The following is a 14,753-nucleotide window of genomic DNA, read 5'->3' as shown; positions in this document are numbered from 1 at the left end:
GAAATAGCTCAGTCTTCAGAAGTTTTCTGAAACTAAGGTGATCTGTACATCTTTATGTGTAAGGGTAGCCTATTCCAATAGAGAGGGGCAAGATAAAAGAAGGATCTACCTCCTGAACGAGATTTTCTGATCTGAGGGACTGTGAGGAGAGCTTTATCTGTAGATCTTAGAAGTCTACCTGGTTGGTTAGGTTTTAAGCTTCGAGGAAAGATAGCTTGGGCCTTTGCCACATGGGGATTTATATGTTAAACAGCTAAATTTAAAAATAATTATTTTTCGAACAGGAAGCCAGTGGGGAAACATCCTGAACAACTAGGTCTAAACCACTACTTGCCTGAACCACTACTGCTAAACAACTAAAAAGTCTCTACAACTAAGTACTGAACAACTACTGTCTAAACAACAATTGTGCCTGAATAACAATTGCCTGAACAACTAATTTTAAGGTAAGGTTTTCCTTTTGGTTTTTATGGTTTATTAGTTGTTTAGAATATATATATATATTAGTTGTTCAGGCAATTGTTATTTAGACACAGTAGTTGTTCAGACAGTAGTTGTTCAGTACTTAGTTGTAGAGACTTTTTAGTTGTTTAGCAGTAGTGGTTTAGGCTATAGTTGTTTAGGACCTAGTTGTTCTGTCACATATTCAGCCAGTGTAGCAAGCACAAAGGAGGAGAAGAGGCTGCCCTGGATGGAAGCTTATGAATGAGCTGAGTGGCTGTATTTTGGACTACTTGAAGTTTAGTTAAGAGTGTTTCATTTGTAGATGCCAGGAGGGCGTTACAATACTCTAGCCGGCCAATAAACAATGCTTGGCCCAGAGTTTTCCTCACAGAGATAGGAAGTAGAGGAAAAATTCTTCTGAGCAATTGTATCATATAAAAGCATGTGCCAGTGGTCGCCAAAACCTGTTCTATCATGTGCAGTAACTGATCCAGGTGAATGCCCACGTTTTTAACTGCCATTGTGGGATTTGGCGCTATGCCTAGTTCACCTAGGCCACCAGTCCGAGGTCCAAAGCTGTTGGGCCCTGCTGAACAGCATAATCTCGGTTTTGCTGGTAATCAGCTGGAGACAGTTTCTGTCATCCAGGCTGCAATGCTTTTATCCCGTCCGCAAAACGTGCTTTTGCTTTAAGCAAATTATTATCAAAAGAGATTACAAACTGTGTATCATCAGCATATGAGAGAAGTTCAAATCCAAAAACTGGCAATTTTTGCAATAGGGGCCACATAAATATTAAATATAGTGGGGCTAAGGCAGGAGCCTGTTGGCACCCCCTTGTCTAATTCTATGGTGTGTGATTTAAAAGGGCCTAGATTGATAGTCTGACTTCTGTTGGATAAAAAAGCAGCGAACCACTGTAGAGTCATACCATGGATTCCTATAGCCTGCAACCTCTGAATCAACCTAGAGTGAGACACAGTATCAAATTCTGCAGACAAGTCCACCAGCACAAGCAATGATGGCTTATTATCATCAAGAGAGCATCTTATATGATCTAAGACTGCAATCAGAGTTGTTTCTGTACTGTGTAGAGGTCTGATCTCACATTGTGATGGGCTTTGAATCATGGTTGATTCAAGATACTCCATAAATTGAATGTTTATTTGCCCTTCTAGCCGCTTGCTCATTAAGGGAAGCCAAGAAATTGGTCGATAGTTGGAGAGGTCCATCAATGGTAAATTGGCCTTCTTTTGAATGGGCATGATCTGAGCTTTTTTCCAAACAAAGGGAACTTTGCCAACTCTTAACAATTAGTTAAGTGAAAAGCAAATTGCAGGGACGATCTAATTGGACAATGCAACAGAGATTCTAGCAGGAGTGATATCTAAAGGAGACCCAGGTTTGGCAGAAGCCAGAGCTTTCTGAATAGGAACAGGCCTAAGTAATTTCACCTAAGGTGGAGGCCATGTTGATTAGTAACAGACTGAGATTAGGCTCAGAGCTTTCTTGCTCATCTGGTCTGGAAAGGTTTTATAAATCACATCTATTTTCTGTATAAAGTGATAAGCGAGAGAATCTCACAAAGCCTGTTATTGCTTAATCTCAGAAGAGCAAGCATAAGGGTTTATAAATGTATTAGGAAGTTTGAATAACTCTTTCAAAGAGTTAGCCCCCTGACTGAGTTGAAGAGAAATATGTAACTTTTGAGCATTTTTAATATGGCGACTATACATCGTTAAGGATGTTTTGTAATCCTCTTTATCAGTTGAGTTTTGGGAGTGGCGCCATCGTCTCTCAAGTTTTTTGCATAGGACCTTCTCATTGCATAATTCTGGTGTATGCCAAGGTGTGTGAGTACCATGTTTAGATACCGCAGAAGTTTTCAAAGGGGCTAACGTATCAAACACCATGTTTAGGGCTGATGGTAATCTAATAAAGCTTTATCCACATTGGTGTCATCTTTTGTAACCATGAAGTCAAATCCCTTAGCGGAGGTGTCCGGGGTAACTTTGCGCCAGTGTTTCATCAGATTATTCTGAGCCTTCTTATGATGTTCAGGCATAGGCTTTATCAAGATCTGAAAACAAATTGAGGAATGATCAATCCATAGTGGCGGTAAAAGGGCATCACAAGATAAAGAAAAAGAGTTCGTAAAAATTAAATTGAGAGTGTGGGCCGCAGTATGCATAGGTACTTTAACTTGCTGATCTATGCCTAGCATAGTAAGATCAGAATGAAGTTGAGACACCTCTATATTTGAGGGATGTTTCCCATGAAAGTTAAAATTGCCTAGTAAAAGAAAGTGTTTGGATGTCAAAACACGTGGCAATGAATTCAATAAGCTGTTGACTGAAATCTTTTTGATGCCCGGGGGCGATATACAAGAGCACCTCTCCAAAAGTCATGAAGGGAGAGTTTTACTATAAAACACATATCTCCTCCCAGTCTTCTAGTAAAGTTTGTATAAGCGAGGCTTTCAGAGTGTCTTTAAAGATAATGGCAATACCACCACCAGTCCTGCCCTCCCTGTCCAGTCTCAACATGCAATCATTATCTGGGAGTTCTAACGCAATTGCAGGTAAAGTAGTGGAATTCAACCAGGTTTCAATTAAGAAGCCAGTCTCAGGTGCTACTAAGGACAGCAAATCCCAGAATGTAATAGCATGTTTTGGTAATGGTTTTACAATGTATATAATACCCTCCAGGTATCTGGAGGTCAGTGAAAGTGAGGATAAGGGAGAAGAGCTAGGAGGTTCACAAGGAGAATTCATCCTAAGGTTAATATGGTTGTCACCTGAAAAACGTAAAATGTGTCTTCTATAAGATCATCCTGGAAACAGTGAAAGTGGCATTTTAAACATGTCACTGGACCATCTAACTGGGAGGTTTTGCAGCCCCTGATGCAGGTACACAAAGGGATTGCATCCTTATATAGGTTGATTATATTATATAGTTCGTCAGCAGAATAAGTAACTCTGGAAAAGTACCTGTGTTCTGCCGTAAAAAAGGAGCAGGGCTCCTCTGGAAGTTCGCACACGGATGGGCACAAACGGGCACAGACAAGCTTGCCTTTGGTGCGCCTTTGGCACGTCATTGGTGAGTCCGATGCGCATCAGCACCAGCTTCAATTTGAATAGGGAACCAGGGTTTAGCAACCAGACTGCTGATTCCCCTCTTAGCATCCACCAGGAAGTGTGTAAAGTACCAGCTCTCTCCACACAGATGGTACAAACAGCGGTGGAATGGAGAGCGGTATCTGCACAAATTAAAACAGATAAAACGTCTTTCCGAACAGCAAAGGTATTGGTGCAAGTTAAAACAATAAATTCGCTTTCAGTGCAACAAATGTCAGGGTAGTCCATCTGCTTGAGAGTAGGTTGCTCTCCTACAGCTCCTTTTGTTCATGTCCTAGTGTGTGAGGAGACCTTCACCACTGTCATCTGTGCCTCTGATCCACGTGTGAAGGAAGCACGCACCGCTGTTTGTGGTGTGTATGCGAATTGTGTGAATAGCGCTTTGCACTGCTGACACCTGTCCTGTGACTACTCTATCAGTAAAGGGAGCTTGCAGTCACGGCCGGCTTTTGGCATGGGTGAGCTGGGCGCCAATATTTAGAGAGGCGTCAAGAGCTGCCCGCATTAAGGTCATGCAGACAGCAGCGTCCATCTCACTTGGCTGCAGTGATTCTGTTTGAAGTACGCTTAATCATTTGATAACTCGCTCAGGTGCTTTCGTCGTTCCTCCTAACCCCCCCCCCCCCCAACCCCCCCTCCCCCACCCCGCTGTCACATATCAATACCAGGAAAAGTGCGGAGATGTTTATGTTCAGAGGCCATAAGCGATCCCTTGCTGCTTCATTATATATACGAACAGCAGTGAAGGCGCAAAATTTCTCCCTGCCCAGGGCCCATCATAGCAAAGGCGGGCTCTACTTGCAGTACTGTTGGCTAGGCTTCCATCTGTGTAAGGAAACAGAGCCGGCTTTAGGGAGGTAACCAGGCACACAGCTCCAGGCGCTGACCTCCGGTGGCCCGAGTTTTAAAATATATTATGGATTTAAAGGCACCTGCTGCAGAGTTGCCTTCCTTCAGCAAGCTACAGGCTACAATAATAATGTCAAGATAACTCTGGTGATGAATGGACTTTCTGGAGAGAGATTAGAGTTTTATCTATGGAAGTTTTGACTCATCATAAAATAGCGCAGAGGGTTACTATGCCTGCTGCAAAGAACATGTACCCTGCTGTTCACAAAATGGAATATAATGTAGATAGTTCATTGAGACACTGCTTTTGTCAGAGAGATGCGTTTGTTACTTGCATTTTAAAAGTTACAAAGCTAACATAGGAGAGTGAGCTATGTCATTGAAGAGCTGCATAGAAACTGCAAGGTATAGGTTAGAGCGATATGATTTTTTCTCTGGTCACTATCCTAATGTTGCTTAAAAGGGTTCATTTGGATAGATATTTTTTTTGTTTTAGTAAAGGTAACCCAATCACAGTGTTATGTTTTAAATCCTGAGTTTATGCTGCTCCAAAGTAAGCACTCCTAAACTATACAACCTACCACTATGGATGACATGTGACACCTTCACCATTTAGTCGTCTTTGTCTTAAGTAACATTTCTTATGCACTGATTTACACACGTATGAGCCATAGTCTCTGTCTAATGTGTGTGAGATGTAAAGGGCTCTGAAACCCATACACTGGTGTGAGTAGTACTATAAAACAAAATAAATGCATGTGAGATGGGGCCTTTGGAGGGTGGTAGTGAGGGAAGCTGTGGAGAAGGTGGTCATTCGGGGCACCAACAAACATTGTCGCACAGGGCATCCTCAGTGCTAAAGTCAGCCCTGTAAGGAAACTTTCACTGTTGCTACATGTGCTGTATCTGGTCTGTGTGTGAGGGAAACTTGCTCCACTGATACCTGTATTGTAACAGTTTTGTGTACCTTGCGTTGCCTTAACCTGTGCGGTATCTGAGATGCGCGAGCCCTGCTAATGTGCACTGATCAGCGGGTGTGGCTTCGGGGGGCGGGGGGAGGTGTTTGTGGTGTTACACTCCCCTAATAAAAATATTTTCTGATAATTAGTTGGGTACATGTGCTTTCAGTCAGATATGGTGAGGTATCTGTCGTATTTCACCAGAGATTTTTAAATACACACAAAAACACACACACTCCCTCTCTCTAGTTTGAAAGTCTTCAAAAATGTTGGGAAGTTTTACACTATCTTGTGTTTTCTCTCACTTAGTACCCCTACCAATCTGCATTTCTCTCCTTTTCCCCTGCTCCTTAAGCCCGTCTCATGCACCTTAACATTATAAGCCAGTGTGAATGTTGGAAAATCTGAAGCTCACCCCCCCCCCCCCCAATCTCACTGACCAAGCTAAGCTCCTGGCACTGTTGTTACCTTTTCTCTATCCCTTCTGCGTGTGAAGGAAGAAGCATACAGTAGTGATGCTTATGCTGTTCTTGATGTGTGTGTGAGGAAAGCTTGCACTTCTGATACCCATCATGCACCTGTTAGTGTGTATATCTTGCGTTACTCCAACCTGTGCAGTATCTGAGGTGTGTGTGCGGGTAATGAGCACTGGTGCTACCTCTTCCGTACTCTCCCTGCATCTGAAGGAAGAAGCATGCAGTGCTGCTGCTTGTACTGTTCCTGATCTGTGTGTGGGAAGCTTGCACTTCTGATACCTGTGTTATGATGGTGGAGTTTGAAGGTAACTTGCAGTACCTTTGCTTCACCTGATGTATGCATGTGTCTGTGGGTGAATGGGGGAGGCAGGCACTGATGTTACAAGTACTGTACTGTTGTGTGTGTCAAGGAAACCTGCATGTGCAGTACCTGATGTGTGAGGGAAGCTTGCACTACCTGGGCTGTATCCCATGCATGTGTATGTGTGCAGTATGCACGGCTGCTCTTCGTGCTTTTCCTGCTCTTTGCAGTGTCGTATGCCTGCTTCAAAGAGTCCATTGACGGAATTACCAAGAGCAGCACGTGTGGGATGCTAATGGGCCGCTTGGAAGCACAGCCTTTCCGTTGCACCACCAAAACAATATGCAACATTAAAAACAACACTTTGTAAAATAAATGTAATTAGTTCCTACATAAATATGAAGAAATCTCATAGTCACATTTCGCCACACACACCTGTCAAAGAAAGATCAATTTTGGAAATGCAACACATACTTCAATCAGGACTACAGCTCAGAAACAGAGGCATCAACAAACTGATGTGCAATAGTATCTTTCAAAAAACGTTTGGCCCACCGTGGCTATGGATGTGTATATGTGTGTGTGTGTATAAACATGTTTCTTCCTGGCGAGTCGTGGAAGTTTAATATATAACACAGAGCAGCACTATGTGGGCTGTGACTGTTCTGTGTATGAGCTAAACCTGCTAGGCTGCTGCGCCTGCTTTTCCTCTACAGTGCGTGGCGTTTGATTACTTCCCTGCTGCCTGAGCTGTGTCTGTACTGTGTGTAAGGTAAACCGAGAGCTGCTGTGCCTGTTCTACCTCTACACTGCATGAAGCGCGATTGCTCTCCTGCTGCCCGGGCTGTGCTAGTCCTCTGAATGAAGTAAACTTGCCAGGCTCGCACTTCGGCTGTCTTTGCTGTATTTGTTCTTTGCGTGCCCCTGGCTCTGCCCACACCTGCTATGCGTGTGAAGAAAGCTCGCGCAGTCGGCCCACAATGTAGAACAGTTCGGTGTGTGAGGGAAGCTCGGGTGTCGGCTTGCCACGTGTCACCTGATCTCTCTGTGTTAGGGAAGCTTGCCGTGGTGGCACTGCGCCTGCCGGGTGTGGATGCTTTTCGTGCTGTGTGAAAGGTATTGGTATCCCCGCCTGAAGACAGAAGAGTTTTGCTGCTGGAGATGGGCTTACCTGGTTGGTTCAGCTGAAGCGTGCTGCGGCTCCACTGAGATAGTCCCACGATGGCCACCATCTTGGCCCCCAGGCTGGAGCGCCTTTTCTTGTTGGTGCTGAGGCTTGCCGCATCCGGCGGGGTGGCGTTACTCTTCTCAATGTTATACATTTCCCCGCTGATGCTGGAGCTGCGGATCACGTTCCGAGCGGCGGCACTCGTCTCCCCGTTCAGCATGGTGGTCGGGGGTGGTCGTTGTCTCTGGCAGTCTTAAAGGAGGCTGAGAGGCTGTTATGGTGGGAACAGAGGGTGGAGTCAGACAAGTGGACGTTTACGATTTATTACACTAACAGAGACCCAATGCTGACCCCACAACTGCATATTTACTCTACAACCAACACTCTACCCCATTTCACGGCCTGCATCTACTGTACAGGCAGGCTTCTGGGGAAATGGAATTTCAAGACAGACTGATACATCTGGTTGACTAGTGGTGTTGTGGAGGAGCGAACGAAGAGACCAAGCGAGGCCCTTCCTTCTCAGTGAGGGCCCTAAGCTGTGACATTCACCACTGTTATTTCTGGCTGGTGAAGACTCACCTGTTGGATCAGCACCTATTAGACTAGTACAGAGAGACCCCATGGAGTCGTGGAACTCTATACATATTATCAATTAAGAGATTATCCAGCATGCTAATGCCACTGAAACGATGATCGTTCTAAAACAGGGTTTGTCACAGATCACGTGGCCCATGGCAATATTTCAAAAGAGGCCAAAAATAAGAATATATATAAAAAAAAACAGTAGTTTAGTCGCTTGGCCTTTTCAGGATAGCTCTATATGATTTTCTGTGTTTTTTAAGAGCTTGATACCATAATGCCAATTTACTTATCAAATGTCTTGAGCCGACACTGACTCCATTTCAGGATTTGTGTGGAAGTAACACTGACGTTTATCCAGCACAATGGCAGGATTTACAGTTGATGGAGTTGCTCCTGAGCCACACCCACCAGGACCTTAGCCTGGCCAGGATTGTTGGACACAGGCCTAAAACTGATCAACTCATTGGCAAGTGTCCCTCTTTTTTCAGAAGGGGGCAACTTCTGTAGGTACCACTTTTGCAGACTCCGTACCCTCATCTACAGATTGGTTGATAATCCCCCCGACTCTAGGTGCAAAAATGGTGGCCAGTTGTCTCATCTGCCAGTGGACACAGATCACCAAATAAAAGTACAAGTTCCAAGCATACTAAGTTGTTCAATTTTCTGCCTGATTGACAGAAACATGGTTTACACCCTCATTCCTACCTCCTGACCTTTCTCTGCCCCCAACCATGATACAATCAGCATTGCGGCTGAACTGATAAAACAGGTGGTGACGGGTTTGCCAATATTTGCACAGAATAATTACCCTGCACACACTTTTAGATACTATCTTAGCCAAAACCTTCCAATCTGTTACTGTTGACATTGGTTCTGCCACACCCTTTAAAGCTACACTACATATCATTTATTACCAGCAAACATATCTTATGAAGAAATTGTAACTTCCTTTGTAAGAGACACTTACAGTTTAGCAATTCAATTATTTCCTCCAACAAAATAACCTAAAACTAACACATTAACCGTTTTTACAACAAAAAAGGTGCTACCCCTAACTTGTTATTTCTCATTTGGGTACATAACTACATATAACTCTATACTTGTTCGCTGGTCAGACTACTCATCCTATTTAGCCCTCTTGATTTATTTCGTGCCTTGCCGTGCTAAGAGCAAGAATGTACTAACCTCAGTCAAAGATGTTAAGGGAATTAATCATAATAAATTAGAATGCATGCTCCACTCTGACACTAGTTAGCTCTTCATCTATTGACCGTACTGAACTAATCAAACAACACAATTATAAAATGCCCACCATATTGAATACTCTTCCTCCTACCAAGGGCGTGTTCAAATAATAAAAAAAACATGTCAGCTCAGTGGTTCAACAATGAGATTAACAGAGAAAGATCCTAGATATCAATGAGAAGAAATGGAGAACGCCTGCCTCATCACCACCATTGAACTCAAATCCTCATGTACAGAAAGGGAAACTTACAAAAAGCTCCATGCCTAGCCAAAGTCCTAGTTTCTCAGCCACAGTTTCAGAATAGTAAACGTAGGCCCAGAGCGCTTTAAAACTCGTACATTTCCAAGTGCATGCCTTAATGTCTCCCCACCTAAGGTTCCAAACTACAATGACTTAGCCAAACACTTTAAGCAAAAACTCAGAACATTAGAGAAAACATTGGCTGCCTCTCACATCATCCAGAACCTGAACAAATTCATCTCATCAGAAAAGCGCCATTATCTTAATGGTCTTCTTTTAGTCCCATCTCAGAACATTGCTTGCAAGCAGGCATTGCAAGCAGTAAGACTCAGTCCTAATCCATTAACCCCTCGGCACCTTCCGTAGCCAAGAAACATGCTAATGCCCTCCTGCCTATATGATTGGAAATCTTAAACTCCACTGTTGTGCGCAAGGCACTTTTACAGATGGGCAAAAGAGGGCTACATTCTCCCTCTGTTACCAAATATCTAACATTGATACTAACAACGTTAAAAACTACAGACCCTTTGAAGCTCTCATCACTAAAGCCACAGAGAAATGACTAGCTACTCAGTTGCAGAAATTTACATAAGAAAAAAACAGTTACTGGGACTGTAGCACTCTGCCTTTACACCTGGTCACAACAGAGAAGCCGCCCTGCTTAAGATTATAGGTGCCACCTTCTAGATCTATAAAGAAGGCTAACATTGCATGATAGTACGCATTAGCCAATCTGCAGCATTCAGTACCATCAGCCACAAAATTCTTCTGCACACTTTACGCAAAATAATGAGCAATGAAGAACTGGTTTCAAGCGAACACAATGCATTAAAATGGGCAATTCTCAATTTGCTCCTACAACCATACTGTTTGGAGTACCGCAAAGATCTGCGCTAGTCTCCCGTTATTCAAACGTGTATGATCTACATTTTGCCAAGTTATTCTCTAAGGCAGGCATTGGCTTCTACCAGTATGGAGACGATTATCACCTGTACCTCAGGACTGATAGTATAGATGATATTGACACTTCAGCGCAACACGTATCTAGTATAAGTTCATGCATGTTCTAGATGAAACTTAAGCTCAACCCTCAAAAGACTGAATTCTTCTAAAACCACCTAGTATCCAGGACTGAATCATATTCCCCACAATAGTGAAATCCTTCAAATCCCCAGGAGTCATGCTGGATAGCTCATTCAGCATTCGCTCATTCAGCCTTTAACTCCGTAACAAATAAATCACTATGGGGCATATTTATACTTGTTTTGCGCCGAATTGTTTTGACGCAAATTCGGTGCAAAACTAACTCCGTATTTAAACTTTGGTGTTAGACCCGTCTAGCGCCAAATTTATGGAGTTAAAGTAATTTTTTGGACGTGGAAACCTACTTTGAGTCAATGGGATGCAAAATAGGCGTTCCAGTGCAAAAAGTGACTCTATGGCCATAGCGCCATATGTAACCCCGCCGTACTAAAATCATGCACAGGAGGGAGGAGGTGTCAAATAATGGTGCAAAGCTTGCTTTGCACCATTTTGTAACACCTGAGTAAGGGCAGGCATTTGGGGACCTGTGGGCCTATTTCCATGGTGGAACACCATGGAATAAGCCCACAGGGGCCCTCCCCAGGCCCCAGGGACACTCCCAACCACACCAGAGGGACAGCGGAGGATGGGGACCCCATCCCAGGTAAGTATAGGTAAGTACAGGTAAGTATTTTTTTTAAAGTTCCATTGGGTGCCCTGAAACTGGCCCCCCTACATGGCACTGGGTGCTGTGGCCATGCCCAGGGGACCCTGGTCCCCTGTGCTGGCCATTGGGGTGGTATGCATGACTCCTGTCTTTTCTAAGACAGGAATTGATGGTTTTGTGTCAGAAAATGACTATAGGCAGGTTAGAGTCATTTTTATTTTACTCTCATCTGCCTAACGTCATTTTTGGTGCAAAACCCCCTTTTTCTATACTGCCAGCCCCAACTAACTAACTTCATTTTTTTTATGCTAGCCTATCCTTTGCACCGGCTTGCTCCATTCTATAAATATGGTGCCCAGCTGGTGCACAGAAATGGTACAAGCCAGTGCTAAACTTTTTGGTGCAAAACTGCTTTAGTGCAGTTTTGCACCAAAAAGTATAAATCAGGGCCTATGTGTGGTAAATGTCAACTAAAAGCTACTCCTGAACTTCAGCCCCCTTAACTTCACTTCAAAGTTGTTCAAAGTGATACATTGCTTAGAATAGGGGAACTCTCTGATACCAGGAGTACTTAAATCCCATCTTAGTCCTCTTAAGCCCATCCTTCACTCTGCTGCCAGGCTGGTCATTCAACAGACTTTCTGCTGTTTTACACCCGAGAATGGTTAACAATTCAATTTTGCTCCACCTACAAAACGTTTTGTTTTAAATACAATGTGATACACCAAAATCCCCCTTCTCTGATTTCACAAAAACTGGAACTGTTCAATAAAAAACAAAACCTCAAAACCAAATCCAAACGCCTTCACAAAACACTGTTTCAAAAACATTTCCACCATCAAGCACGCCTTCTCAGAGAATTCAGTGAGAATCTGGAATGGCCTTCTAATCTATAAGACTTGCTCTCTCATTGCAAATCTTCAAAACCAAGCTAAAGGTTCATCACTTAAACCTTTCCAAATATCACCCATTTGGTTCATGCGTGCTGATGATGCAGATATTCCACTTTTGCACTACCAATGTGCTGCTGAGGACCTAGGGTGACCAGATTTTGAGGAGCAAAAACCGGGACAGGTCAGACATAAAAGAAGGACTACAGACTTTACTCTCATTTTTATATCCGACCTGTCCCATTTTTTGTGTGTAGCTTTGTGAATGTGTGTCTATACATTATTCATACACATACATACTCACTTTTACCGGACTGCATACATAAAATTAGCTATGGCTTGACCTCCCACCCTGCATCCCCAACCCGCCCCCACTAACCTCTCTCTGCTCCCCACTCCATCTCTCTGCTGGGAGCAGACAGGGGACTGTATTGCCTGACAGTAACAGATACATTACTTTAATGATTTCATACTTTGTAGGCGTCTTTCACTAATGCTTCCCTAGATGATCTGCCCTTTGTCCCCAAAACTGGGACATTTATTTAATAATCTGACCTTTGACCCCAAAACTGGGACATTTATTTAAAAAAAAGAGAAGCGTCGGGACACCGGGACAGTCCTCTAAAAAAGCAGGACTGTCCGGGGAAATCCGGGATGTCTGGCGACCCTATGAAGACCTCAAATACACAGAACCACCTCTAACCACCACTCCTAGACACAGTGATACACCAAAATATTGTTTCAAAAATATTGATTGACAGAAATATGGTGTGAAAAATATCATGGGGCAGAGTCTAGGAGGTAAGATTAACTATTTTTAGGTACTTCATATCTTTTTTTAATATAGTTGCATATAACTTTGTTTTTTCTTGATTTTGTTGCATTTTATTAGTTTTTGTTTTGTAAGTTATTATTACGTTGATGTTAACTGTGTGTGTATTTTGTTAGTGTAGATAGCTTTTTGATCTGGTGTTATATTTAAGAATTTAATTTGATCTTCCTTACATTTATTTGCAGGGTGTTGGGTTTGTGTTGTGGGTTTAATTAACATTTATTTTTAAATGTTTGCAATTTTTATTTTCGATTTTATTTGATTATTATCTATGAAAATTATTTCATTTGTAAATATTTAGTAGATAATAAATACAAAATGGTAATTATTTTTTGTAATTGCTAATAGGTTAATTAGATTACTAAATATAACCTGGAAAAAAGAAACACAAGGGTAGTAAGGGTAAAGAATGCCGCACTTCTAGGCAGTAAAACAATAGTTTTTAACAAATATATAAGAAAGAGCAATGTCTTGTGCAACCTGGCCAAGTGCCCTACTACCCAAAAGGCACCAAAACGGGTATCAAAGTACCCACGGACAAAACTGGAACAAATTGGCCAAAGCACACAGAATATAGGGGGTCATTCTGACCCGCCAGGGCCAACGACCGCGGAAGCACCGCCAACAGGCTGCCGGTGCTTCCTGGGCCATTCTGACCGCGGCGGTAAAGCCGCAGTCAGAAAAGGGGAACCGGCGGTTTCCCACCGGTTTACCCCTGGCCCAGGGAATCCTCCATGGCGGCGCTGCTTGCAGCGCCGCCATGGGGGATTCCGACCCCCTTCCCGCCATCCCGTTCCTGCCGGTATTTACCGCCAGGAACAGGATGGCGGGAACGGGTGTCGTGGGGCCCCTGGGGGCCCCTGCACTGCCCATGCCGCTGGCATGGGCAGTGCAGGGGCCCCCTAACAGGGCCCCATAATGATTTTCAGTGTCTGCAAAGCAGACACTGAAAATTGCGACGGGTGCCACTGCACCCGTCGCACCCCAGCAACTCCGCCGGCTCCATTCGGAGCCAGCTTCATCGTTGCTGGGTCTTTCCCGCTGGGAGGGCGGGCGGCCTTTTGGCGGTCGCCCGCCCGCCCAGCGGGAAAGTCAGAATGACCGCCGCGGTCATTTGACCGCGGTGCGGTCTTTTGGCGGTCGGGGTCGGAATGACCCCCATAGTGTCCAATAGTGTTGAGTTCTATATTCTGTGTGCTTTAGCCAATTTGTTCCAGATTACTAAATATGTCAATTCTTGAATTGATTTTAACAATTAGTATATTAATAGATTTTTTATATCAATTATTTTTGTAACATTTGATAAATGAATGTGCACTGTTACTTAGTTTCAAGAATTTTAACTTGTTTTAATGTGTGTTGGTGTTTTGGGGCAATAGGTTGGAAAGTGTTTAAATATGCATATTTTGTATTGCTTGTAATTGGTAAATATTTGTAAATTTGTTTCCGTTCTTAATTGGTAATGTATTATTTTTAATTTTCAATTAGGTTTTAAAAATTGTAATCTAAAACTATATACTTATAGGCCCCGATTCACAAAGGGCCTCCACACTTGTGGCACACACTCCTCAGTCATGGCAGGCTTTCCGCAGTCATGGTGGGATCTCTGCAATGGGAAACTGCAGTGTGGAGATCCTGCCATAACTGAGGAGCCTCTGCCACGAGTGCGAATATTTTTATATTTGCTAAAATATATTTTATGTTATTACTTTTAAGTATAGTTGAAGGGAAAAGCAAATTTAAGCTTTCCAATCTCCAACACTTTCCCTACTGTTACTTACGCTAGCAATAGCAAATTTGACCCCTCCAAAGTTCAATATTTTCCTTACTGCTGCTCAAGTTGAACTTGAAATAGTAAAGCAGACACCTAAAAAGTCGATCACTTTCCCATCTGTTGGTTACTGTGGAGTTGGAATAGTAAAACTGATGACTCCAA

The 14,753-nt window shown here is 43.2% G+C and overlaps 1 protein-coding gene across 1 annotated transcript in view; it reads right to left on the bottom strand.

The window, feature by feature from the left end:
* RIMS3 (regulating synaptic membrane exocytosis 3) overlaps positions 1–14,753 on the bottom strand; it is a 355,261-nt gene that overhangs the window by 235,303 nt on the left and 105,205 nt on the right. Inside the window, exon 2 of the mRNA XM_069223774.1 lies at positions 7,338–7,605. Coding sequence (XP_069079875.1) covers positions 7,338–7,554 — 217 coding nt within the window. The 5' untranslated portion in view covers positions 7,555–7,605. The remainder of the gene's footprint in view (positions 1–7,337; positions 7,606–14,753) is intronic.

Source organism: Pleurodeles waltl, chromosome 3_1, assembly GCF_031143425.1.
Source record: "Pleurodeles waltl isolate 20211129_DDA chromosome 3_1, aPleWal1.hap1.20221129, whole genome shotgun sequence".
In the NCBI taxonomy this organism is placed as follows: Eukaryota; Metazoa; Chordata; class Amphibia; order Caudata; family Salamandridae; genus Pleurodeles; species Pleurodeles waltl.
This window is presented reverse-complemented; position numbering and strand designations above follow the sequence as displayed.